Genomic DNA, 19,225 nt, shown 5'->3' on the forward strand with positions numbered 1-19,225 from the left:
GTCCCTTACCCCTCTCTCATTCCCTGTCTTCACATATTACACCTACTTTGGGATTAGTCTGTCCATTTTATACGAGTCCTTACCGATTCTGGGCTTTGCACTATTTGTTTGCCTGCTGCTCTACAGTATGTCTTTCTGCTGACCTTGTTTAGCTGCGCTTATGAGCCTCCTCCTCAGCACTGCCACTGTAATCCATTGAGAATTACATCTTAAGTAAAATGTCAGTATTTTGGGGGGGTCTGTACACTGTGCAGGCCAGATGGATGGTAAAGATCTATACCGTCCAGATACCTCAAATTTTATTTTAAAAAAGATGCAATTTTCTGCAGGTACAGGCCAGAGAATGAAAACGGCGTACATCTGAGAAAAATGGTAAGACAAAACCTCTATCCCCTCCATGTCTGATTAGTTCACTATATGTCAAGTCTTTTGAAACTGCTAAACACTGACTTGAGAGTATGTATTCACAGACTAATCCTAAAAAAGGTCCACCCTAACCTTGCCATAGTCATTGTGTCAGCGGTGTTAAGGCCTGAGGAGGGATTGTGTTTTGTGTGCGGAGTGTGCTCAATGGCCTCACCACAATAGGCATTGGATTTTCTGTGCGTGTGTGTGTGTGTGTTTGTGTGTGTGTGTGTGCGCCGAACTTCTCAATCCAATGTTTTTGTGTTGTGCACTGGTTGGATGAAAGGTCGGATGTTGTGTCAGCAGTTTATGGCTTATTTTTCTTCAATCATGAGTTAGAAAAATGTCCAAATAAAAAAAAAAAAGGGGGTTTTGAAAACTATTGCTTAATAAATCAAACATCCACTTAGTGATGTCTAAACATGGACTAAATAATACATCTGAGAACAGTTTTACTAGCCCAGAACATTTTTTTTTTTACTGCTGGTTTAAAAAAAGAAGATTTCATCTCATTCCCATATGGACTACATGTGTTGTTGTCTCTGCATCTTTGTGAAGCAGAGGAGGATTCAGCAGCTTGTTTGGCAGGAACTTAATGAGATGCTATACCGTAATAAGATTTCATGGTATCTGGGGTTTCAGGGTGACTATAATGCCTATATAACAAAAGCACTCCGTAGTCGTCTTTTTTTTTTCTTTGGTAAATGATATGTTGAGATTAAGAATATTGATTCAGATGACATGTCAAACCCTCACTGAACTGTCACCTGCCTTTTTTTGTTGCTGTTTAAAAAAAAAAAAGGGAAAAAAAAGGATTAATGTTCCCAGTATGTGGCAAAGGCAGCTCTGTTTTCCCTCTTTCAGTCTTCTTTACTCTCTCTGGATCTTTTCTGCTTTCTCTCTCCTTCCCTTCCTCTCCCTTGCCTGTGAGAGTCTGGCAGCATCCTGTTGTTCCACTCCCTTTTCGGCAGAAAAAGCCGGGCAGATGTGACAAATCTGGTCTTACTTCGAAATCACCCCAACCAAACAAAGGTTTTCCACTTGATCGATTCCTGACCCCGGTGGCTCTCTCTGCGCCCAAAATTGGGCCGCTTTTTTTCCGCCTTTTCTTTTTAACGCCACAGTCGGCTTTCAAAGCGCAGAGAGAGTGAGCGCTAAAAAGCACTTTATCTCTGATCCAATAATTAGCAGCGCCTAGCCGCAGCGGGATGGACACCCTTGCTGATTCTCAGTGACAGCCTTAAACTAATATGCATAATACCAAGGATACTGCCACAACTCCCCAAGCCCTCAATTTATGCAGATCCCAAAGAGCTGGATTGAGGTTAGCTCGGTGTAGACGCCAAAAAGCATCTTTAAATGAAGTCGTTTGTCTATTTCTTTTCATCTGCCCTAGCCTCTACCCCATCTGTCTCTCCTCTATATGAAGAATCTGAAAGGAAATTTGTTAATGAGTTAAATTTTGAAGACACAATTCGAACACTTTTTTTGTATGATGGTTCACGCGCAGTGAACATTTGCTCCGTTGGATTATATTTTTAGCACTTGTACAGTCATAATGAAGAATATTCAGCATAACGGATGGAATTGCTTCAGTCTAGGTAGGTTTTAATGAAGGGGGAAAATGACTAAATATGTTCATATTATCATATTTTATGGCTTGGGTTGAGTTTTTCTGCCTTTGAGGCAAACCAGGAGTTGAGTGTTTTTCGAGTAGTGTTTTATGGTTCGCCATTGGTTCTCTTTTGTTATCTTTAGCATGTCAAACACTGGGCCCGCCACACAGCTGGCTCTCACCACAGTGGAACAGCACTCTGAGAAGTCATTACTCTGACAATGTGAAATGAGGGTTTCCGTCTCTTCCTCCTCGTCACGCCATGCCTGCACTGGCTGGAAATGTGCAGTTCTGCTCCACCTTCCTTCGCTGTTTCTGTGCCATCTTTATTTTGTTTCTATCCTTTCGCACTTCCTCTCGCGCCGTTTTAGCCTTTTGTCTGACTAAAGCACGCCAATTCACAGCCTTTTGAGATTCCTATCTGGCTGAGACACATACATGCCCTTGAGGCTTTCTGCTGTTTCAGCCACTGCACTTTTGTTTTCACGGTGGGGAGACTCTCTTAACAAAAGTGGCCTTTTAATCTGACTAGAGTGGGCCATGGAGTTGCAAACACTTGCAAACTGCCATTAAACTGCATGTGAGTCATCTTGCTCAGACTGTTATGAGGGCGCTCTTTTGATGGCAGGCAAAATGGATGTATTTTAAAAGTCAATTTGCCCATACACTTGTGTGTGTGAGGTTGTGTTTGTAATCCTGCGATCCAGTAGGGCTGGGCGATATGGCCTAAAAATAAAATCTCCGATTTTATTTACTTTAATTCAATTTACGATTTTTCCGATTTCCCCCCCTACTTAAGGAAAGCAATAAGGTTTGTTGGTCAGTGCGGCTTTGTTCATCGCGGAGAGATTTTCATATTCGGCTGGATGTCTCTGTTTCAGGTGTTGGAATAGGTTTGTGGTGCTGCTGCCTTTCACTGCGATAGGCTTTAGGCAAATGTTGCAGCGTGGTGTCTGTTGTTCCACATCTGTCGCAGCAAACCCATACCAGTTCCAAACAACAGATGACTTTATTCCTTTCTTGGGAACAAACTTCCCGCTCTCACCGGTAGCCATTTTGTCGCTTGCTGTTGCTGTTTAGTGTATGATGTTGTCGCTATGGGAAACGAACACTACGGAAACCCCGGGGAGCCAAAAATGTGCTATTACACAAAAACTCGATTTACTTATTTTTTAAATCGCCCGCAACAAAAAATTCGAATTAATTCATTCAATCGATTTTTCGCCCAGGCCTACGATCCAGGATATCTTGGTATTGGTAACTTGGTATCTTGGTTTTTAAATGATGCTTTACAATTGCTAGTCTGGTGCGTGCATCGAAGGTCATTTCTAACCACAGGTCCTGGTCCAGAAACATGAAAGGAAGTGTTGTTCAAGTGGGGGCTTTGGTGGCTACTCTCTCTGCTCCCTCCTCTCTGTCTCAGTTGTGCCCCGGCTCTGCTCCCTCTGATGTGTGCAGCCAGAAGTCAGCTGTCAAAAGACTTTGTTGAGCGAGCAGGGAAGACGAGGAGGAGGGCATGAGTGCGTTTCGGGGAAAGGGAGGGTAAGAAAAGGGCCAGAAGAAAATCCCTCATTCTCTCGAGTTCTGAGTTTACCCAATCTCACTCGACTGCCACTCATCCTTCAGTCTCCATCCCTCATTTCTCTTTTTTTTGTATTTGTTGCTCTCATCTTCTCTCTCTGAAACCTTCATCACTCTCTGCACATTTCTCTGTCTCTCCAACACACACACACACACACACACAAACCCACACACACACACACACACACACACACACACACACATCTGAGCAGCCAGCCACACTTTTTGCCTGCAATTAAGCAAGATTCAGCGTCTGCCTCTATTTCCCGAGTCATTTCAATTTGGCACCAAGCCTCTAGGCCACTGCGGCACAGCCCAGTGCCTCCACACCCCGCATTATTAGTGACCTGGGATAATTGGGGAAGGAATCCGAATCACAAAAAAAAAAAACTGACTGGATTTCACTCAGCGCACAGGAGATGAGAGGATGTTTTTAAAACTGTACTTCTTCACAAAAAATATTAAGAAAGAAAGCAATAGTTATGAGTGGGAGGTGGGGGAGAGAGTTTTGGGCTTAAATCTGAGTTACGCCCCGGCTAATGTTTCTGCGGGTAGGAAGTAGAATCGGAAATGTTCACCCCCGCAGTCCTCCCGTTCTCTCACTCCCCTGACCTCCACAAAGCCTACTCTGTGAAGAAAAATGACCCTCTCAGCACTTAGTACATGGACTTCCAGAGGGTGGCAGTGTGTCAAACTCAGTGTAATTGAAGCTCGCATATGTGGTTTTAGCTCAAAAGTACAAATCTTTTACACTGACGTGGTTGTGTTATCCTGGCCTGGTAACCTTATTTGACACTTTAAGAGAGAAAAAAACATTAAGTGGGGGGTATAACCCTCTCTAAAGGTCTCTGTTTACATGGGAGAGAACGCAGCTATAGTGCTCCCACTGTTTAGACTGGGGCTTGAAATTTGTTTTGATTGAGTCATGGGCCTATTGTGTCGTGGTTTGGCCAGCTGCAGAAACAGTATGAGGGTCCAGTCTCTTGTTTTTTTGTGATGTCTTCTCCACTTCCTCTCTCTTGGTCTGAACCCCCCCCCCCCCCCCCCCTGTGGCTCCTTGAGGCAGTGCAGCCCTTTTTCAGAAGGGGCGGGAGTTATGTGGCCTCATAAAACACTGCCCTCGTGAGATGCATATCTCTGAATGAAAGCCCCCAGGTAACACAGGGGCACAGACAGGAAGAGGACAGTGGGGCTTAAGGAAGCGGTGTTTATTTTTATTTCACTCTTGTCAGTCTGGCCATTGGAAAACCTCTCCCTCAGCTCTATCTTTTCCCCCTTCTTTCACTAATTTTGCCTAATTTTTGCCTCTTTACTCCCTTCTTTCCTTGCTCCTCCTTTTCCTGCTCCTCTCCTCTGTCCTGACTGGTGAATATGAGTGGCGGTGGGTGGAGGCCTTTGAAGCGAAACCACAGCAGAGGGAGCAGTCATTGTAAGCAGTCACCCCCCCCATCCCATCCCATCCCAACCTCCCCCGGGCTGCAGTGGCTCAGACTGAGCTGTGCAGGGGCACCCAGCCAGTCTTCAACTGCCCGGGCCCCCAGCGATGCCGCTTCAGATGTGGGCAACGCCTCCCACTACCTCCCCCCTCCTTCCACACTCTCCTGTACTCCCCTAGTCTCACCCACACATGCCTGAGGTTTGGGGTTTTGGTGACTCCCCCCTCCCCTTTCCCCTTTTAACCACCATCAGACCCCACCCTTCCCTTCTCTCCAGAATTTAACACATACCCTGTCTTCCCTCTTTTTTCCCTTCACTTGTTTAGTTTCAGCCCCTCCTGACTGATTTGATAGTTTCTGATAGCCCCTGTAAAAAATATACGTCCCCTGAGCCTAGCTTTTGATTGGAGGTTAAAAATATCAAAGCTTTCTTTTTTTTAAAGGTGCTGTTACTTTTATGTTGAATGTCTCAGAGCCAAAGAAAGAGCTGACGGTGCAAGCATTTTGTTTCAAACATCGCTTTGTCTTCCAGGTGCTTTTTTTTTTTTTATTGGCCTGCTCATTTTTTTTTTTTTTTGCCCCTTGTCTTTAAAAGCGGCACTGCAACACATTTATAGAGAGAAGTCTCCTTTTTGAAAAGGTGTCATCAAAGCCTGCTGTGCGATCCAGTCCAAGGTCACTGCCAAGACACGCTGCCGCACCAGACTCTAATCTGAGTGTGTGGACAATTACTTACTAGAGCTTGCGAGTCTGTTAGTCTGAGCCAGACTGAACGGACCTCGGCGGATGATGTAACAAAGAGTTGGCACAGGGTTTGCTGGATCTCAGGTTGAAATTAAAGAGGCCACGGTTTCAGCATTCATCTACACAATATGAAAGAAACTTACAAAAATATTGGTTTTGTTTCTATCTGAACCAATGACATTTATCAGCCATGGTTCATCAATCAGAATCAATCATTTGGTTGATGGTCAGAAAGTTAATTGCAAACAAATTTGCATTTTTGCTTGTTAGTGACTTAAAAGTGCCCCAAACATTCACTGGTTTCAGATGATTGTCTGTTTTAGATCATATAAATAGGAAATCTTTGGGTTGTTGACTGTTACTTTTCAGAATAAAGTTGCCCTTCACAATTTCCTAATCGTTTGACTAAACAATCAAACAATGAATTGAATAATTGACAGATGAATGGAATATCATTAGTGAATCTCTCCAGAGTGGGCTCAGTAGTGTCTATCGTATTACGTGCAGCCCTGCATGTGAACCAATTTTTTAGTAAGTCAGTAAGAACATTTTTTCGCACTGATATTTAATTTACATTACATTACAATGTAGGTGTCATTTTCCTAATTTTGGTCCTTCCTTTCCTATCTATAACAATAAGACTGTACTCACTATGTTAATTGCCTAGATGTGATAACGCGGGAAGATTGCTGAAAAAGAAGTCCAATGGCGCAAGAAATATGTGCAGTCTGACGATCAGACAGTAAAATGACGACTCAGGCTGTGTTATAAACATCCGTCACGGTTTATCAGACCAACTTCCTTGTTCGACCTGCTGTACAAATAAAGTTGTGCGCACATCGTTCCAGTGCAATGAGGAATAATTACTTAAATTGGAGATGTGTTCAGTTTCACCTTCAAATAAAGTGTCTTAGATAATCAGACTGAGCTGTTGACTGTTTACAACCTGTCTAATCATCTGACTGCAGTTGTTTGTTGCCCTGTCTGACTTATTTTTAGTGATGTCACAGTGTTCCTAGATATTAACAATAAACGTGGTGACTACAATGTTATTATAACATGATAAAAATCACGGCCAAAACTACAGAAATAAGATTTAAACTGTAATAAACTACATTAATCTTTTAAGAAGACTCTGACACATCTTTCTTTACTTGCATTGCTCTCTATCTCTCTCTTTTCAGTCCCTCGCTCTCATTTCTCCTCCAAAGCTCCCCACTCTCCTCTCTGCCATGGTAAAGTCTGCGCCTCAGCCTGTGCTGGAGACACCTCTCTCCACTTGGCTTATTTTTAGAGTAATTTGTTGGCGGTGTTTTCCTTTTTAATGGCACCAAAAGCAACCCCAAAGCTGCGTGTAGGGAGAGCGGGAGCGGAGGAGGTGGGTGGGTTTGGAGGTTAGGGGCATAAGGCAGGCGGGCCCCAGCTGTGGGTGCTTTGATTTGGCCTGGGAGGTGAAAGCGGCGATTGAGATGCAAGGTTGTGCCAGTTATCTTAACCTCCCACACTTCAAAAGCGGGGCCAGAGCTTGTCCGACTCCTTCCCCTACTCCCTCCCTCCTTCTGCCTCGTAGAGGGAAAGGAATTGGGAGGGTGGGGGCTAAACCTTCGCTAGCCCTCTGAACAGAAGAGCGTTTCATTTCCTGCAAAAAAGTCCAGCCGGCATTCCTGAGCACTAATGTAGAAGGAGGAGGAGATGGAGGGAGGTGAGGGGAGAGGAGGGGGGTCAAGTTGCTCCTGAATCCCAGTGTTTGTGTCAGCTGGACCTTGTGAAGAGCTGGCCTGGTGCCCCCTACAACCAACCACCACGCAAGTACACACCCCTGCTGTTTTTTTTGTTCGTTTTTTTTTTTAACATTCACGCACACACACGGGCGCGCTTCTCGCCCGCAGCCCCTCAGGCCTCTTCCCCAGGCAGGAAGGCCAGCGCTTTTCATGTCTGTGGTGGGGGAAGGAAAAATGCTCCCCAGGAAACAGGGTGCAGTGCCGGGCGTGCGGCCCTGCTTTAAGATCCTGGGATGAAAAGAGAGAGGGCGGCGGAGGTAAATAAAAGCGACAGGGGCTCTCCTCTTTCTCTCCAAGCGCTCTGCTCCTTTCAGTTTCAGCTCTGTGCAGCACAGGGTCAGCTCTCCTCGGGAAAGGTGGCCTCTGTCCTGTTCCCTTTTATCCACATGTGGTAAAGCAGTCTGCAGGGTGTGTGCGTGTGTATGTGTGTGTGTGTGTGTGTGTGTGTATTAAGACTTTGGAGTGTTAAGATGCAGCGAGCAGCAGGGCTCAGCTGACTTCTCTCCTACAAAAACACACTCTTGGCTTTGCCACAAGGGAAAAGCAAACTAATACCGTTTCTTTTCCTTTTTTCGTCTTCACAAAACATCCATATCTTTTTAGTCGCAGGAGGCATCCATCCACCTCTGTCTCTGCCTCTCCACTTTGATCACAGATTCTATTTGATGCTGCTCGGGTCTAAAATAACTCTCCTTGGCTTGTCAATAACTGAAGCTAACTCTGTTATGTTAGCTCAAGCCCGGATCACGAGAGGGAAAAGAACACTTTTGCAGCTTGACAAACAGTTTCCCTGTCAGGGAAAGGGGCCAATTTCACGAGAGTCCTGTGAAGTAGATTGAGCAGTCAGGTAACATTTTTACACCACGGCGTCAGCCTGCACCTGAACCGCTTTGACTCCAATAATTACCAACATAGTCCCATGAACCCTGCTTGTTTTAACCAACTGGGTCAATATGGCGAATCCTCCCTGTGTGGAGAGCATTTCCTCGTCTTGTTTTCCCATCGCCCACCTGCAGCGGCAGCCTAAATGTCAACCAGAAGCCACACAATTGGGTGCTCATCTTGAGAGAGTGAGAGGAGGAATGAGTCAGTCAGGGGAGGGCAAAGAAGACCCGAGCACTGCCAGCTGGGTCACTGCAACCCTCATGTTGGACTAGATCAAAGCAAGGCCGGCCCACATCCTGTCACTGACCTATAACCCCCCTCTGTAGTTCAGTGCTTTGCTCAACACTGCTGCAAAGGCTTTCATTCAATCAGCTGTAAGACTATGAAGAAAAGGAACAAAAAAAAGATTGATTATGTAGATGGTAATGGCAGCAATTTGTCCCTCCCTGAACCGGGGTAGGCGTGCTTGCATGATGAGACACTCTGGAGTCATTCTGAGTCATCTTGATATGTCTGGTTGTGGTTAATGTGACGTGAATGTGACCAGTGTTTGGTATGGGTTACTAATGTGTTTTTAAATTATTTCCCCCCCCTTCACTGATGAGGACCAGCAGTTTTTTTTTTTTCTTTTTAATTTTTTTTGTATACAGCTGAAGTTACTTCATAGTTTGTGTGGCTGATTTCTTTTGTTCATGTCTTTCTGTTTTTTCTTCAGGAGGAAAACGTAACAATTTCTCCACATGCAAAGCAAAGGCAGCAGCTACGGGCCCTCTGCTAGAGATGGAGGCCTGTTAGATTCCATGAAGACCCTTAAATCTCCAAACTGACGCCTCCAGTTCTCAGAGGACCCCTCCCCTCCCTCTGACCCCACCCACACATCCCTCCCAACCCCACCTAACCTTATTCCCTCTCCTTCAGCACAATCACATGCCCCCACCACCACCACCAAAATTACTTCACTGTTTGATTCTACTCCCTTCCTGAAGGCGCCTGCTGTAGACACTGAACTGAACAAGACAATCATGATTAGTAAGGAGCACCCTCACACAACCACGTTCTCACCGAAACTCCAGATAACATCAAATTTGACGTCTGTGTTTTGTCAGTTTCCTTTACAATCAGCTTTACTGCAATCCAAGGCACTGCACTGAAAAACGGCAGCAATTTTGATGTGCGCACAAACTTCACCACTGCACCGCCCGAACACCTTTTTCTACGTTACTGTAATTTATTTGTCACCTCGGTTCCTTTTGTATAGTTCACCCCCCCTCCCCCAATGTCTGTCTCTCTCTCTCCCCGGATTTTTGAGACCATTTGGGATTTCGCCCGACCGACCAAACACCTCTTTTTAGACTGCACTAAGGAAGATGGAGTGATCTCATCTCGTCTAAGAAACGTCCTCAAGATGCCATTTTAGCTTGTTGCTGACCAGTTGGTGCAAAAAAGGATCAACATTTTGATTTGCTTTTCATTTCAGACTGAGTTTTATTTTATTTTGAATGCTTTTTTTGTATCTTGAACCCTTGTTTCAATTTCTCGGTGTATATTTTAGTGATTTTTGTTTTTTTAAATATTGTTTTTTTTTATATATATAGTGGTATATATGAAAATAAGCTTTGGACACAGGAAAGCCATTTTTCTTGTTGAAGCGTCTTGCAGAAAATTGAAACTTAAGGCTTCTTTTGATAACTATTTGTAACAAATAGTGACCTCGAGTCTTGCTCAGATGTAAAATAATGCTCAGTATGTGTACTTTTTAAAACTGTCAGGATATGTCACTTTTCTTGGTATTTTTGCAGGCAACATTAGGACAAAGGCGAGAGTGGTAGCTCAGAGGCCTATATTTTATTGTTCTAAAACATGACAAATGAAGCAGATATATATATTTACCCCAGCACTTGGCAGTCTTTCTTTTATTGCAATGGACCTTTGTCTTTTTCTCTCTGGTAGCTAATAGTGTGGTCTTTAGCCATGTTGTTTATTCCATGCAAGCATCTCTGTAACATTTTGATTTTAATGCTCTATTTTAGTATTACTTGATGAATTCCTTTTCTTTTATTATCATATTTTGGGTCACTGTCATCTTGGTATAGCATTTTGCTTCCCAAGTGGTCATATTTGAACTGTTTCAACATGTTTTTGTTTTTTGTAAGAAAAATAAAAAAGGCACCATTGGCTCATTTGATCACTTGTGTGGTGTAAAGACCAGAGCTAGATGTGCCAGATGTAATGGTCTGTGTCATCCTTGGAGATTATAATGTAAGTATGCAAAGATGGTACTGCTATATATTGGTGTTGAAAAACACATTGGCTATAACATGTTTAGTCTTTGTGGAAACTTTAAAAAGCTTAAAAAACTGACAAGCAATTAAAACTCCAGAAGCACACAATGCTTGAGGCTACATTGATACAGCGTTATTGCAGTGATAATGAAACTCAATTTAAAAACAATTGTGAAAACAATTAAAACTCTTAAGGTAACAATTGAATTCATTTTTGATGAATGAGCCAAGATCAAAGGAAATTCTATTTATAGTCCAATTCTGTGTTGTTATTTCCAGTAAAACAGCACCACCTTGTGTTCCTGTTGGGTTAACAGGGAAGAAACCAAGTGGTATGGCTGAACATTTCCAAAGCGGTAGAAAATATCTGACATGCACAATCTGAATGATGCCCTTTAGCCTTTGCCTTGATTTGGATAAAACTCATCAATTACCCATTAACATGGACAGAATTAACAATACAAAAAAGCTATAGTATAATATAAAGTACATTAAAGTTGCCCTCCACTCAAATGTGTTTTGCTTTGTTACTTCACTTTGATGTTTGACCTTCACTGTGCAGTTTCACATTCATCTGCTGGAGGAGGTGAACGTTTCTCACCTTAAATATCAGTTTAAGACATGGAGGTACACCACAACTAGTCTGGAGGCCAATTGTGGTCAAAGATGCAACTTCCACAAGTGTGATAAGGAAACCTGTACTCGCCAGGTCAGTGCTCTTACACTGAAAATGGGCTGGAAGGTTCACAATGTTTCAGGTCTGTCAACAAACTACTCATGTGCCCTTACGAACATTGAAACAGGTTTTGCTTTCTGTAATCCTTCCTCCTGTTCATTCTGGTCATTAAAATACCCATTTCAATGTATGTGATGGGGTATTTAAAAATTTATATGAAGGTACAGTGGAAGGATAGCAAAACAAAAAAACTGTACTAAAGAAAATGACTGGACGATAGCCACTTGATTTTTAGACAGCTGAACGGATGGAGGACTGTCCATTCTGCCTCATCTCCTCCATTTGAAGCATGTTAGGAAGGGATCTCTTTAAGATTCCCTGTGGAGTGTGACCTCTAATGGTTGTTTCGTTTGTTGTGCACGGACTCGAGGCCTTTCTCATTTCCAAAATTTGTGCCTCCTCTGCTCCTTGCACAGCGTCTTAGTCCCTCCCACCCGAGATTCAAGCTCGAGGAGTCGACGCGAGGAGAGAGGAGTAGAAGCGGCACAAATTTGGGAAATGAGAAAGGCCCACAAGCTCCATGACACAGTGCATGCTCAAGCCAGTGGTTTCCGCTGATCAACAGGTGGTGGTAACGCACCAACATGAGCAGCAACGTGCTAGCAAAGTCAGGGGCGAGGAAGATGACAACTGGCTAGTAAACCTGGATGAACACTTTACAGGTTTTAAAATGTAAAAGTGCTTGCAAATGTTTTATGAGGAAGGAAATGCATTTAACAGATCTGTTAAAGCTCAAAAGATGCACATGATGCATTTTGGTAAGTAACACTGAATGTAAAGTGTAAAAGCTGACTATTGCACTGATTGGCACAACCAGTTCATATTGAAAGTTATCTTACATCTCAGTGATATTGCAAAATACGAGTTTGTGCTATTTTTGAACTGATGCTGGTACATATAAGAGGCATGTTATGTGTATCTGCAAAGCACGCCAACAACAAGAACAGACACCAAGTATTTGAAAAATCTATTTATTAGTCTCTTCACACATATAAAGACATCATTCAGTGGACCGACAGACAGAAGTCGACTAATGTAGAAGGCACAGGAATCCTTTTCCATTTCTGATCAGTCCTTGTTGGATGGCTCATTTTATGAAGTTTGACTAGTGTATACCCCCAAAACAAGCAACACTGTAAAACCAAATTACTTGTACTTGTAGAATCCTTCTCCTGTCTTTTTGCCATATTTGCCCTCTGCAACCAACTTGTTAAGCGACTCACTCTGGGCAAAGAGTGGGTTGTCGGGATCCATTGCGCTCCAGCCTGAAGATATGCAATAACAAAAAGGAGCAGTATTTTACATTTAATCTAATCAGACACACACACACACACACACACACAATATTTACACTATATTTTCCACGTAGTTTTACTCACCATCAATGATGAACTTAGTGGTGTCTAGTCCTACGTAGTCCGCTAGTTCAAAGGGTCCCATCGGATAACCTGCACCAAGCTTCATTGCAATATCAATGTCCTCTTTGGATCCATGACCTGAGGAAAAAAACATGGTAATACAACATAATGGTAACCAAAGCAGTGCTGCAGAATCAAAAAATAAAAAAAATATTTTAAAAAAGGAAAATGAATTGGAGCCCATTGCATGATAGTGAAACATGAACACGACATCAGAGAAAGGCAAGCACAGATACATTAAACCCCCCAAAAAGGACAGATTATTTTACAGTCTTGCGTTTCCACTTTAAATCCCAAAGAAACATAATTACGGACACTATCGTGGTGAATGATCCCGAATCACAAACTATGGCGATCTTACTATTGACATAACTGGTGCTCATGCTGGTATACATACCCTCTCATGCAACCGGATGGCCTCCAGCATGTAAGGAACAAGTAGGCGGTTTACAATGAATCCTGGTGTATCCTGAATAAAGACACATTGGATGCTGCTGAGTGGTCTATTAAATATATTTTAAGTGAATACAGCTATAATGGCATCAGATCGTACCTTGCAGGACACTGGAGTTTTTCCGAGCACTTTGCTGAAGTTCAGGAGGGAATCAAACGTCTCTTGGCTTGTTGCTGAGGTTCCAATGACCTATGAAAGATGAATAACAGGACAACACAAGGAAAACAGAATGACTGTTACACACACAGTTTGGAAATCCCCTGTCCACTTAGTCACTGAGGTGCTGCAATGTCGGGGTCCTCAACTGACGCGTGCTGCAGGCATTGGATGTGTGAAGCACAGTCCAATTACAATGTCCAGATGTTGACCTTTACTTTTGCTGTTCATTTATTGCTTACAGGTTCTTGAACTCAGACAGCACATCATCACACATTTACCAAATTTGAACCACTGCTACACCACCTGCAGACCACGGTCACAGTTAAAAACACTGAACGCCTCACCTGGCATGCAACACACCTGACTACATTACACTTCCTGTATAAATGCTGTCTCAGTACTGTCCAAAGTGTGCAAAAAGTGAATAGTGCAGTGGATAAGACACATGCCCTTGGTGTGGGTTCGAATAGGTTCGAATCCCACTGCAACCACCAATGTGTCCCTAAGCAACACCCTAGTTGCTTCAGAGGCTTTAACATATATAGCAATTGTAAGACGCTTTGGATAAAAGTGTCAGCTAACTGAATGTAATGTCAAAATAAACATCAACTCAAAAAAATAGCCTCTTACACAAACACACCCACGGCCGTAACAATGAATATAGGACAACAGTTTAGTCAGGGAACAAGAGAACAAAGTGTGCTGTCAGGTGATGATTTAAATAAACGTATGCTAATACTAAAAATATTGCTACCTTGGCCACCACCAATACTACCACTACTAATAATAGTACTAAAGTAATTTTTCAATACTGTAAATATTTTTTTTTACTGGAAGTTAGAGATATTTACCACTCTTATGTCTGTATGCAGCCAATTAGCTTAGCTTAGCACAAAGACTGGTGCTATGTCTCAATTCAGATACATGTAGTACACTGTGTACACTATGTGCTTACTTGCATACTGCATAAATTTCAACAACGTAGTGTTGTCTCCGGTCAAACACGGTTGTTTCACACTTGACGATTGCATCATTTGGCAGGTTCTTTTTCTTTTAAACGGCAAATGCAACCGGACAGATCCTTCCCTCCAAACAAACCGATTACACATGACGGCTCCTATCAGACAACAGTATAGTGCTATTTAGTGGGGGGGAAAAAACAGTGTGAAGCTTCCAGTCAGAGAACTGAGGGCACCGAAGTCCCTAAAACCTGCATTATATCGAACGGCCAGCAGGGGCGACTCTTATGGTTGCAAAAAGAAGTCCGATTCCATTAGAAATAATGGTAAAATGACCCTACTTCTCACCGGATTTATTACCTCAGTAAACACTTTCCTAATGAGTTTATGGTCTCAATCGCTAGTTTCATGTCTTCTTCAATACAAAATGATGTTCATTTAGTAAATTATGGTCCAATTTAGAGGAAAATAGACCATAAAGCAGGGATTATCTGTCATTGACAAGTTGTTACCATGGCAACCTGTCAATCAGGCTAGAGTAACTTGTACACACAGCACTGTGTAAATTTGAAAAAGCTTAAAATTGTCAGCCCTGTTAAAATGACAGTTAACGTGAATTACAGATGCACCTAGCTAAGCAAGCTGGCTAGCTCAACACACGGCCATTAGCTCCACCATCACGTGCAAACACGGTCATGTCTGGTGCCCTATCTGCCAAACTCGAGGCTTCAAATGGCAGTCCACAAACCAACGGGTGACGTCACAATGACTACGTCCACTTCTTATATACAGTCTATGGTCCAAGCTTACCAAACCCCCTACCAACAACTCATAATAAACATGTTGCATCTCATTTGTTTAATCTATAACAAAAAGATATAAGATAACATATAATGTGTCAATGAAGGAGGTGCTGCAAGGCAGAATTTGTTATTATTAGATAGCTGTTTCCCCGTTTCCAGTCTTTGTGCTAAGCTAAGCCAAATGGCTGATTTGGGTAGCTTTGTATTTACCATACAGACATAAGAGTGGTATCATTCATTCCACTGTCAAATAAGCATATTATAAATCTCTTTAACCCCCCCCCCATCCCACTAGTAGTTCAATGTCAGGTAAATCAATGAACTGTTATTTATTATTTTAAACAAGCAAATATATTTGTTTTTAAGCATTTTGACATTACTTCAAATGGAGTTATGCAATATGATTTTCACCCACCTCTACAAGCTTCATCACAGGGACCGGGTTAAAGAAGTGAAGGCCGCCAAATCTGTCCAGCCTGTTGGTGGAGCTGGCGATGTCAGAGATGGGCAGAGAGGATGTGTTGCTGGCAAAGATGGTGTGTCTAAAATACCAAGTGCAGAAAGATAGACAGCATATAACACAATATATGGACAGCTGTCAATAATAATGTGCTATTCAGAACTTTCCATTTGAACTTGTTTTTAAATACTTACAACTGAAGTAGGAACACACACACACACACACAGCACCATGACAGGCAGAACAAACAGCAATCAAATGTTGCTTCTAGTTGGCATAAAACCCTTGCTACACTTTTGCTGCACTTGCTTATAAACACACATAAAATTAATGATACAGACATGGGACGCTGCTTACGCTGGTGCCAGCTTGTCAAGCCGACCAAAGAGATCCTGTTTGATTTTTAGATTTTCCACAATGGCCTCCAACACAAGATCCGAGCCCTGAACAACAGATCCAGCATCTGTTGAGACTGACAAATTCTGCAGGACTTTCTGGATGAACTCTTCACCTGCCTGAAACAAAAAAGCAATATCTCACATTAATTTCACTCTTATTCACTGTTTTCTTTGGTCTGGTGTCCTACTGTGTCACTCTGGCTTATCAGCAAACTTTTCTTGACCATCTTTTAAGGTCCCTTCAATTCCTTTGACAGCCTTTTTAAGGATGTCGTCACTTGTGTCCACCAGCGTCACCGTGTGGCCAGTTGATGCAGCAACCTTTCAGAGAGAAATCAGTTTAAGATAACTAGATACATATGTATCAATATCAGTTATGTTGAGGTGGAATACTGTTCACACTGTTCTTTGTAACTGCTGCTCGTGATTATAGTGGAGGATAGTGGCTGCCTGTCTTCTTGGCTTAATAGCAGGCAGTCTCAATAAGGACCTAAAACAGCAAATGTAACCAGAAACCAGGGATGGTAAAGTAGGGCTGCAACTGACGATAATTGTCATTGTTGATTAATCAGTTGATTATTTTTTTCTGATTAACTGATTAGTTGTTTGGTCTATAAATGTCAGAAAATGGTCAAATAATGCCGATCAGCGTTTCCCAAAGACCAAAATTATGTCTTCAAATGTATTGTTTTGTCCACAGGAGGGAAGAAACCAGAAAATACACATTTATGGAGCTGGAATCAGAGAATTTGTCTTTGTCTAATTGGTTATCAAAATAGTTAGTTAGTTAGTTATTAATTTAATAGTTGACAACTAATCCAACGTCACCGATTAATTGTTGCAGCTCTAGTGTAAAGATACTCAAAAAAGTCAGTATGCACATTGAAAGATTTTTGAGCTGCTGTTCATGAAGCACATTGCCAGCGGTGGTGAAACAGCTTGAGGAAGATCTTTGACAACAAAAAAAAGTAGGCCTGTTTCTACAAAGTTAGTACAAAACAGTAAAGTAAATTGTCCGCTAAACACTTATTCTTACAGATTTTACTTAAGCACTCACAGTTCTTTTAGTGACTGCTGTTCAATCTCATAGTTGTTCAAAAGTTTTGGTAACTGACGCTACAGTACTTTAGCTTAGCCGTTAGCGACTTTAGCTTAGCAGCTAGTGATGGCTTCTCCCTCTCCCTCTCCTCTCCTACTTTCTCCTGCTCGGTGTGTCAGATGTTCAGTTACTCCTCTGCCTCCTTTAGCTGTAATGGTACGTGTAATAAGTGTCGTTTATTATAGACATGGAGGCGAGGCTCAGTGATTTAGAAGTCCGGCTCCGCACCTTGGTAGATCAGTCTTTAGCTACTGTAGCTAGCCAGTCCCGGTAGTCAGTGCGGAACGGCCTGAGTTAGCCTCTGGTAGCCGTCCCCCGGCATCTCCTGTGCAGCCAGGAAGGGGTGGCTGGGTGACTGTCCGAAGGAGGAATAGTCGTGAGCATTCAAAGCCCACGGGGCACATGACACCACACCTTCATCGATTCACTCGACACACTCGCTGAGAAACCTACTCTGATCATTGGCAGCTCCATTTTGAGAAACGTGAAGTTAGCAAAGCAGCGGCCATAGTTAAGTGCATCCCTGGGGTCAGAGCGGGCGACATTGAGTCTTATTTGAAACTGCTGGCTAAGGATAAACGTAAATACAGTAAGATTGTATTCACGTCGGCTGTAATGACTCCGGTTACGCCAATCGGAGGTCACAAGATTAATGTTGAGTTGGTGTGTACATATGCAAAAACAATGCAGGACACTGTAGTTTTCTCTGGACCCCTGCCAAATCTGACCAGTGATGACATGTATTGCGCATGTCGTCATTCCGCCGCTGGTTGTCGAGGTGGTGTCCAGCAAACGATGTGGGCTTTGTAGATCATTGGCAGACTTTCTGGGGAAGGCCTGGTCTGATTCAGAGAGACGGCATCCATCCCACTTGGGAAGGAGCAGCTACCTCATTTCTAGAAAAAAAGTTTATAAGTGGACCAAATCCATGACAACCCAGAGTTGAGACTAAGAGGCAGAGTCGCAGTCTAACACACTTCTCTGCTCCTCCATTCCAGGAGTTACTTAGTGAAAACCTCATAGTGGCGGTGTCTGTCCCCCTCCATCGAAATTATTTAAATCAAAGGTAAACAGAAAACCTCATAAAAATTAAAACCACACGAGCAATAGTGCAAACTAATAGGAAAATTAAATGTGGACTCAGTGGGCTCAGGTGAGTCCTGAACCATCCCTTAGTTATGCTGCTATAGGCCTAGACTGCCGGGGGATTTCTATGAGCACTGAGTCCTCTCTCCTCTACTTTCTCTCCCTCTGTATGCAACCTCATCCCATTACTGCATGTTACTAACACAACTTCTCCCCTTTCGGTAGTCTTGTGCTTTCTCGTCCCTCTCCTCTCTCTCCTATCACTTCCTGCAGGTGTTTCTGGCTCTGGAGCTGTGGAGTCTGGATTGTGGCTGCGAGTCACCTGCTGCCCCGTGTTCCTGCTCGACACCCACTGCTACAACGACTATTGTTACTAGTCCTATTGTTATTATAACCATTAACATTACGATTGTTATCATTAACACTACTATACATATCTATACCTTTTCATTAGTCTATAGCCACATCATCCCTTTACTGTCTTTACCTTGTGTAGCTGCCTCCTCCCCTCTCTCTCCTTCCATCCCTCTCTTGCCCTCTCTCTCTCTCTCTCCCCCTTCCACCCCAACCGGTCGAGGCAGATGGCCGCCCACCCTGAGCCATGGTTCTGCTCGAGGTTTCTGGCTCTTAAAAGGAAGGTTTCCTTGCCTCTGTCGCCTAGTGCTTGCTCTTGGGGGAATTGTTGGGCTTCTGTAAATAACATCATAGAGTACGGTCAGACCTGCTCTTTTATGAAAAGCGTCTGTGAGATAACTGTTGTTGTGATCTGGCGCTATATAAATAAAATTTAATTGAATTTAATTAAACTGATTTATTTGTATGAACTGCGATACAGTATAGCAAATGGCATATTGTGGCATGTATACCCTATTGTATAAGTGGGACACAGCTGAAGTTCTCCAACAGCTGTTTACTGGATAACAA

At 42.9% G+C, this 19,225-nt stretch overlaps 2 protein-coding genes across 8 annotated transcripts in view; one reads left to right on the forward strand and one right to left on the reverse strand.

Moving 5' to 3' along the window:
- lef1 (lymphoid enhancer-binding factor 1) overlaps positions 1-10,677 on the forward strand; it is a 44,004-nt gene extending 33,327 nt beyond the window's left edge. For 6 of the 7 annotated variants that reach the window (XM_038713245.1, XM_038713241.1, XM_038713242.1 and 3 more), the window contains exons 10-11: positions 330-372; positions 9,163-10,677. In XM_038713245.1, coding sequence (XP_038569173.1) covers positions 330-364 — 35 coding nt within the window. In that variant the 3' untranslated portion in view covers positions 365-372; positions 9,163-10,677. The remainder of the gene's footprint in view (positions 1-329; positions 373-9,162) is intronic. The other variant, XM_038713247.1, reaches the window with a different exon arrangement.
- Positions 10,678-12,420: 1,743 nt separating this feature from the next.
- On the reverse strand, positions 12,421-16,440 carry LOC119899029 (hydroxyacyl-coenzyme A dehydrogenase, mitochondrial-like; the record flags this gene model as incomplete). Its single annotated transcript, XM_038713411.1, has 7 exons — positions 12,421-12,730; positions 12,845-12,962; positions 13,281-13,352; positions 13,437-13,526; positions 15,674-15,800; positions 16,076-16,238; positions 16,317-16,440. Coding segments are annotated over 7 exons (813 nt in total), but the record flags the coding sequence as incomplete, so codon positions are not given.
- Positions 16,441-19,225: the final 2,785 nt, after the last annotated feature.

The sequence above is a fragment of the Micropterus salmoides genome, unplaced genomic scaffold (genome assembly GCF_014851395.1).
Source record: "Micropterus salmoides isolate LMB-PRFRI ecotype aquatic unplaced genomic scaffold, ASM1485139v1 Ms_hic_scaffold_12, whole genome shotgun sequence".
In the NCBI taxonomy this organism is placed as follows: domain Eukaryota; kingdom Metazoa; phylum Chordata; class Actinopteri; order Centrarchiformes; family Centrarchidae; genus Micropterus; species Micropterus salmoides.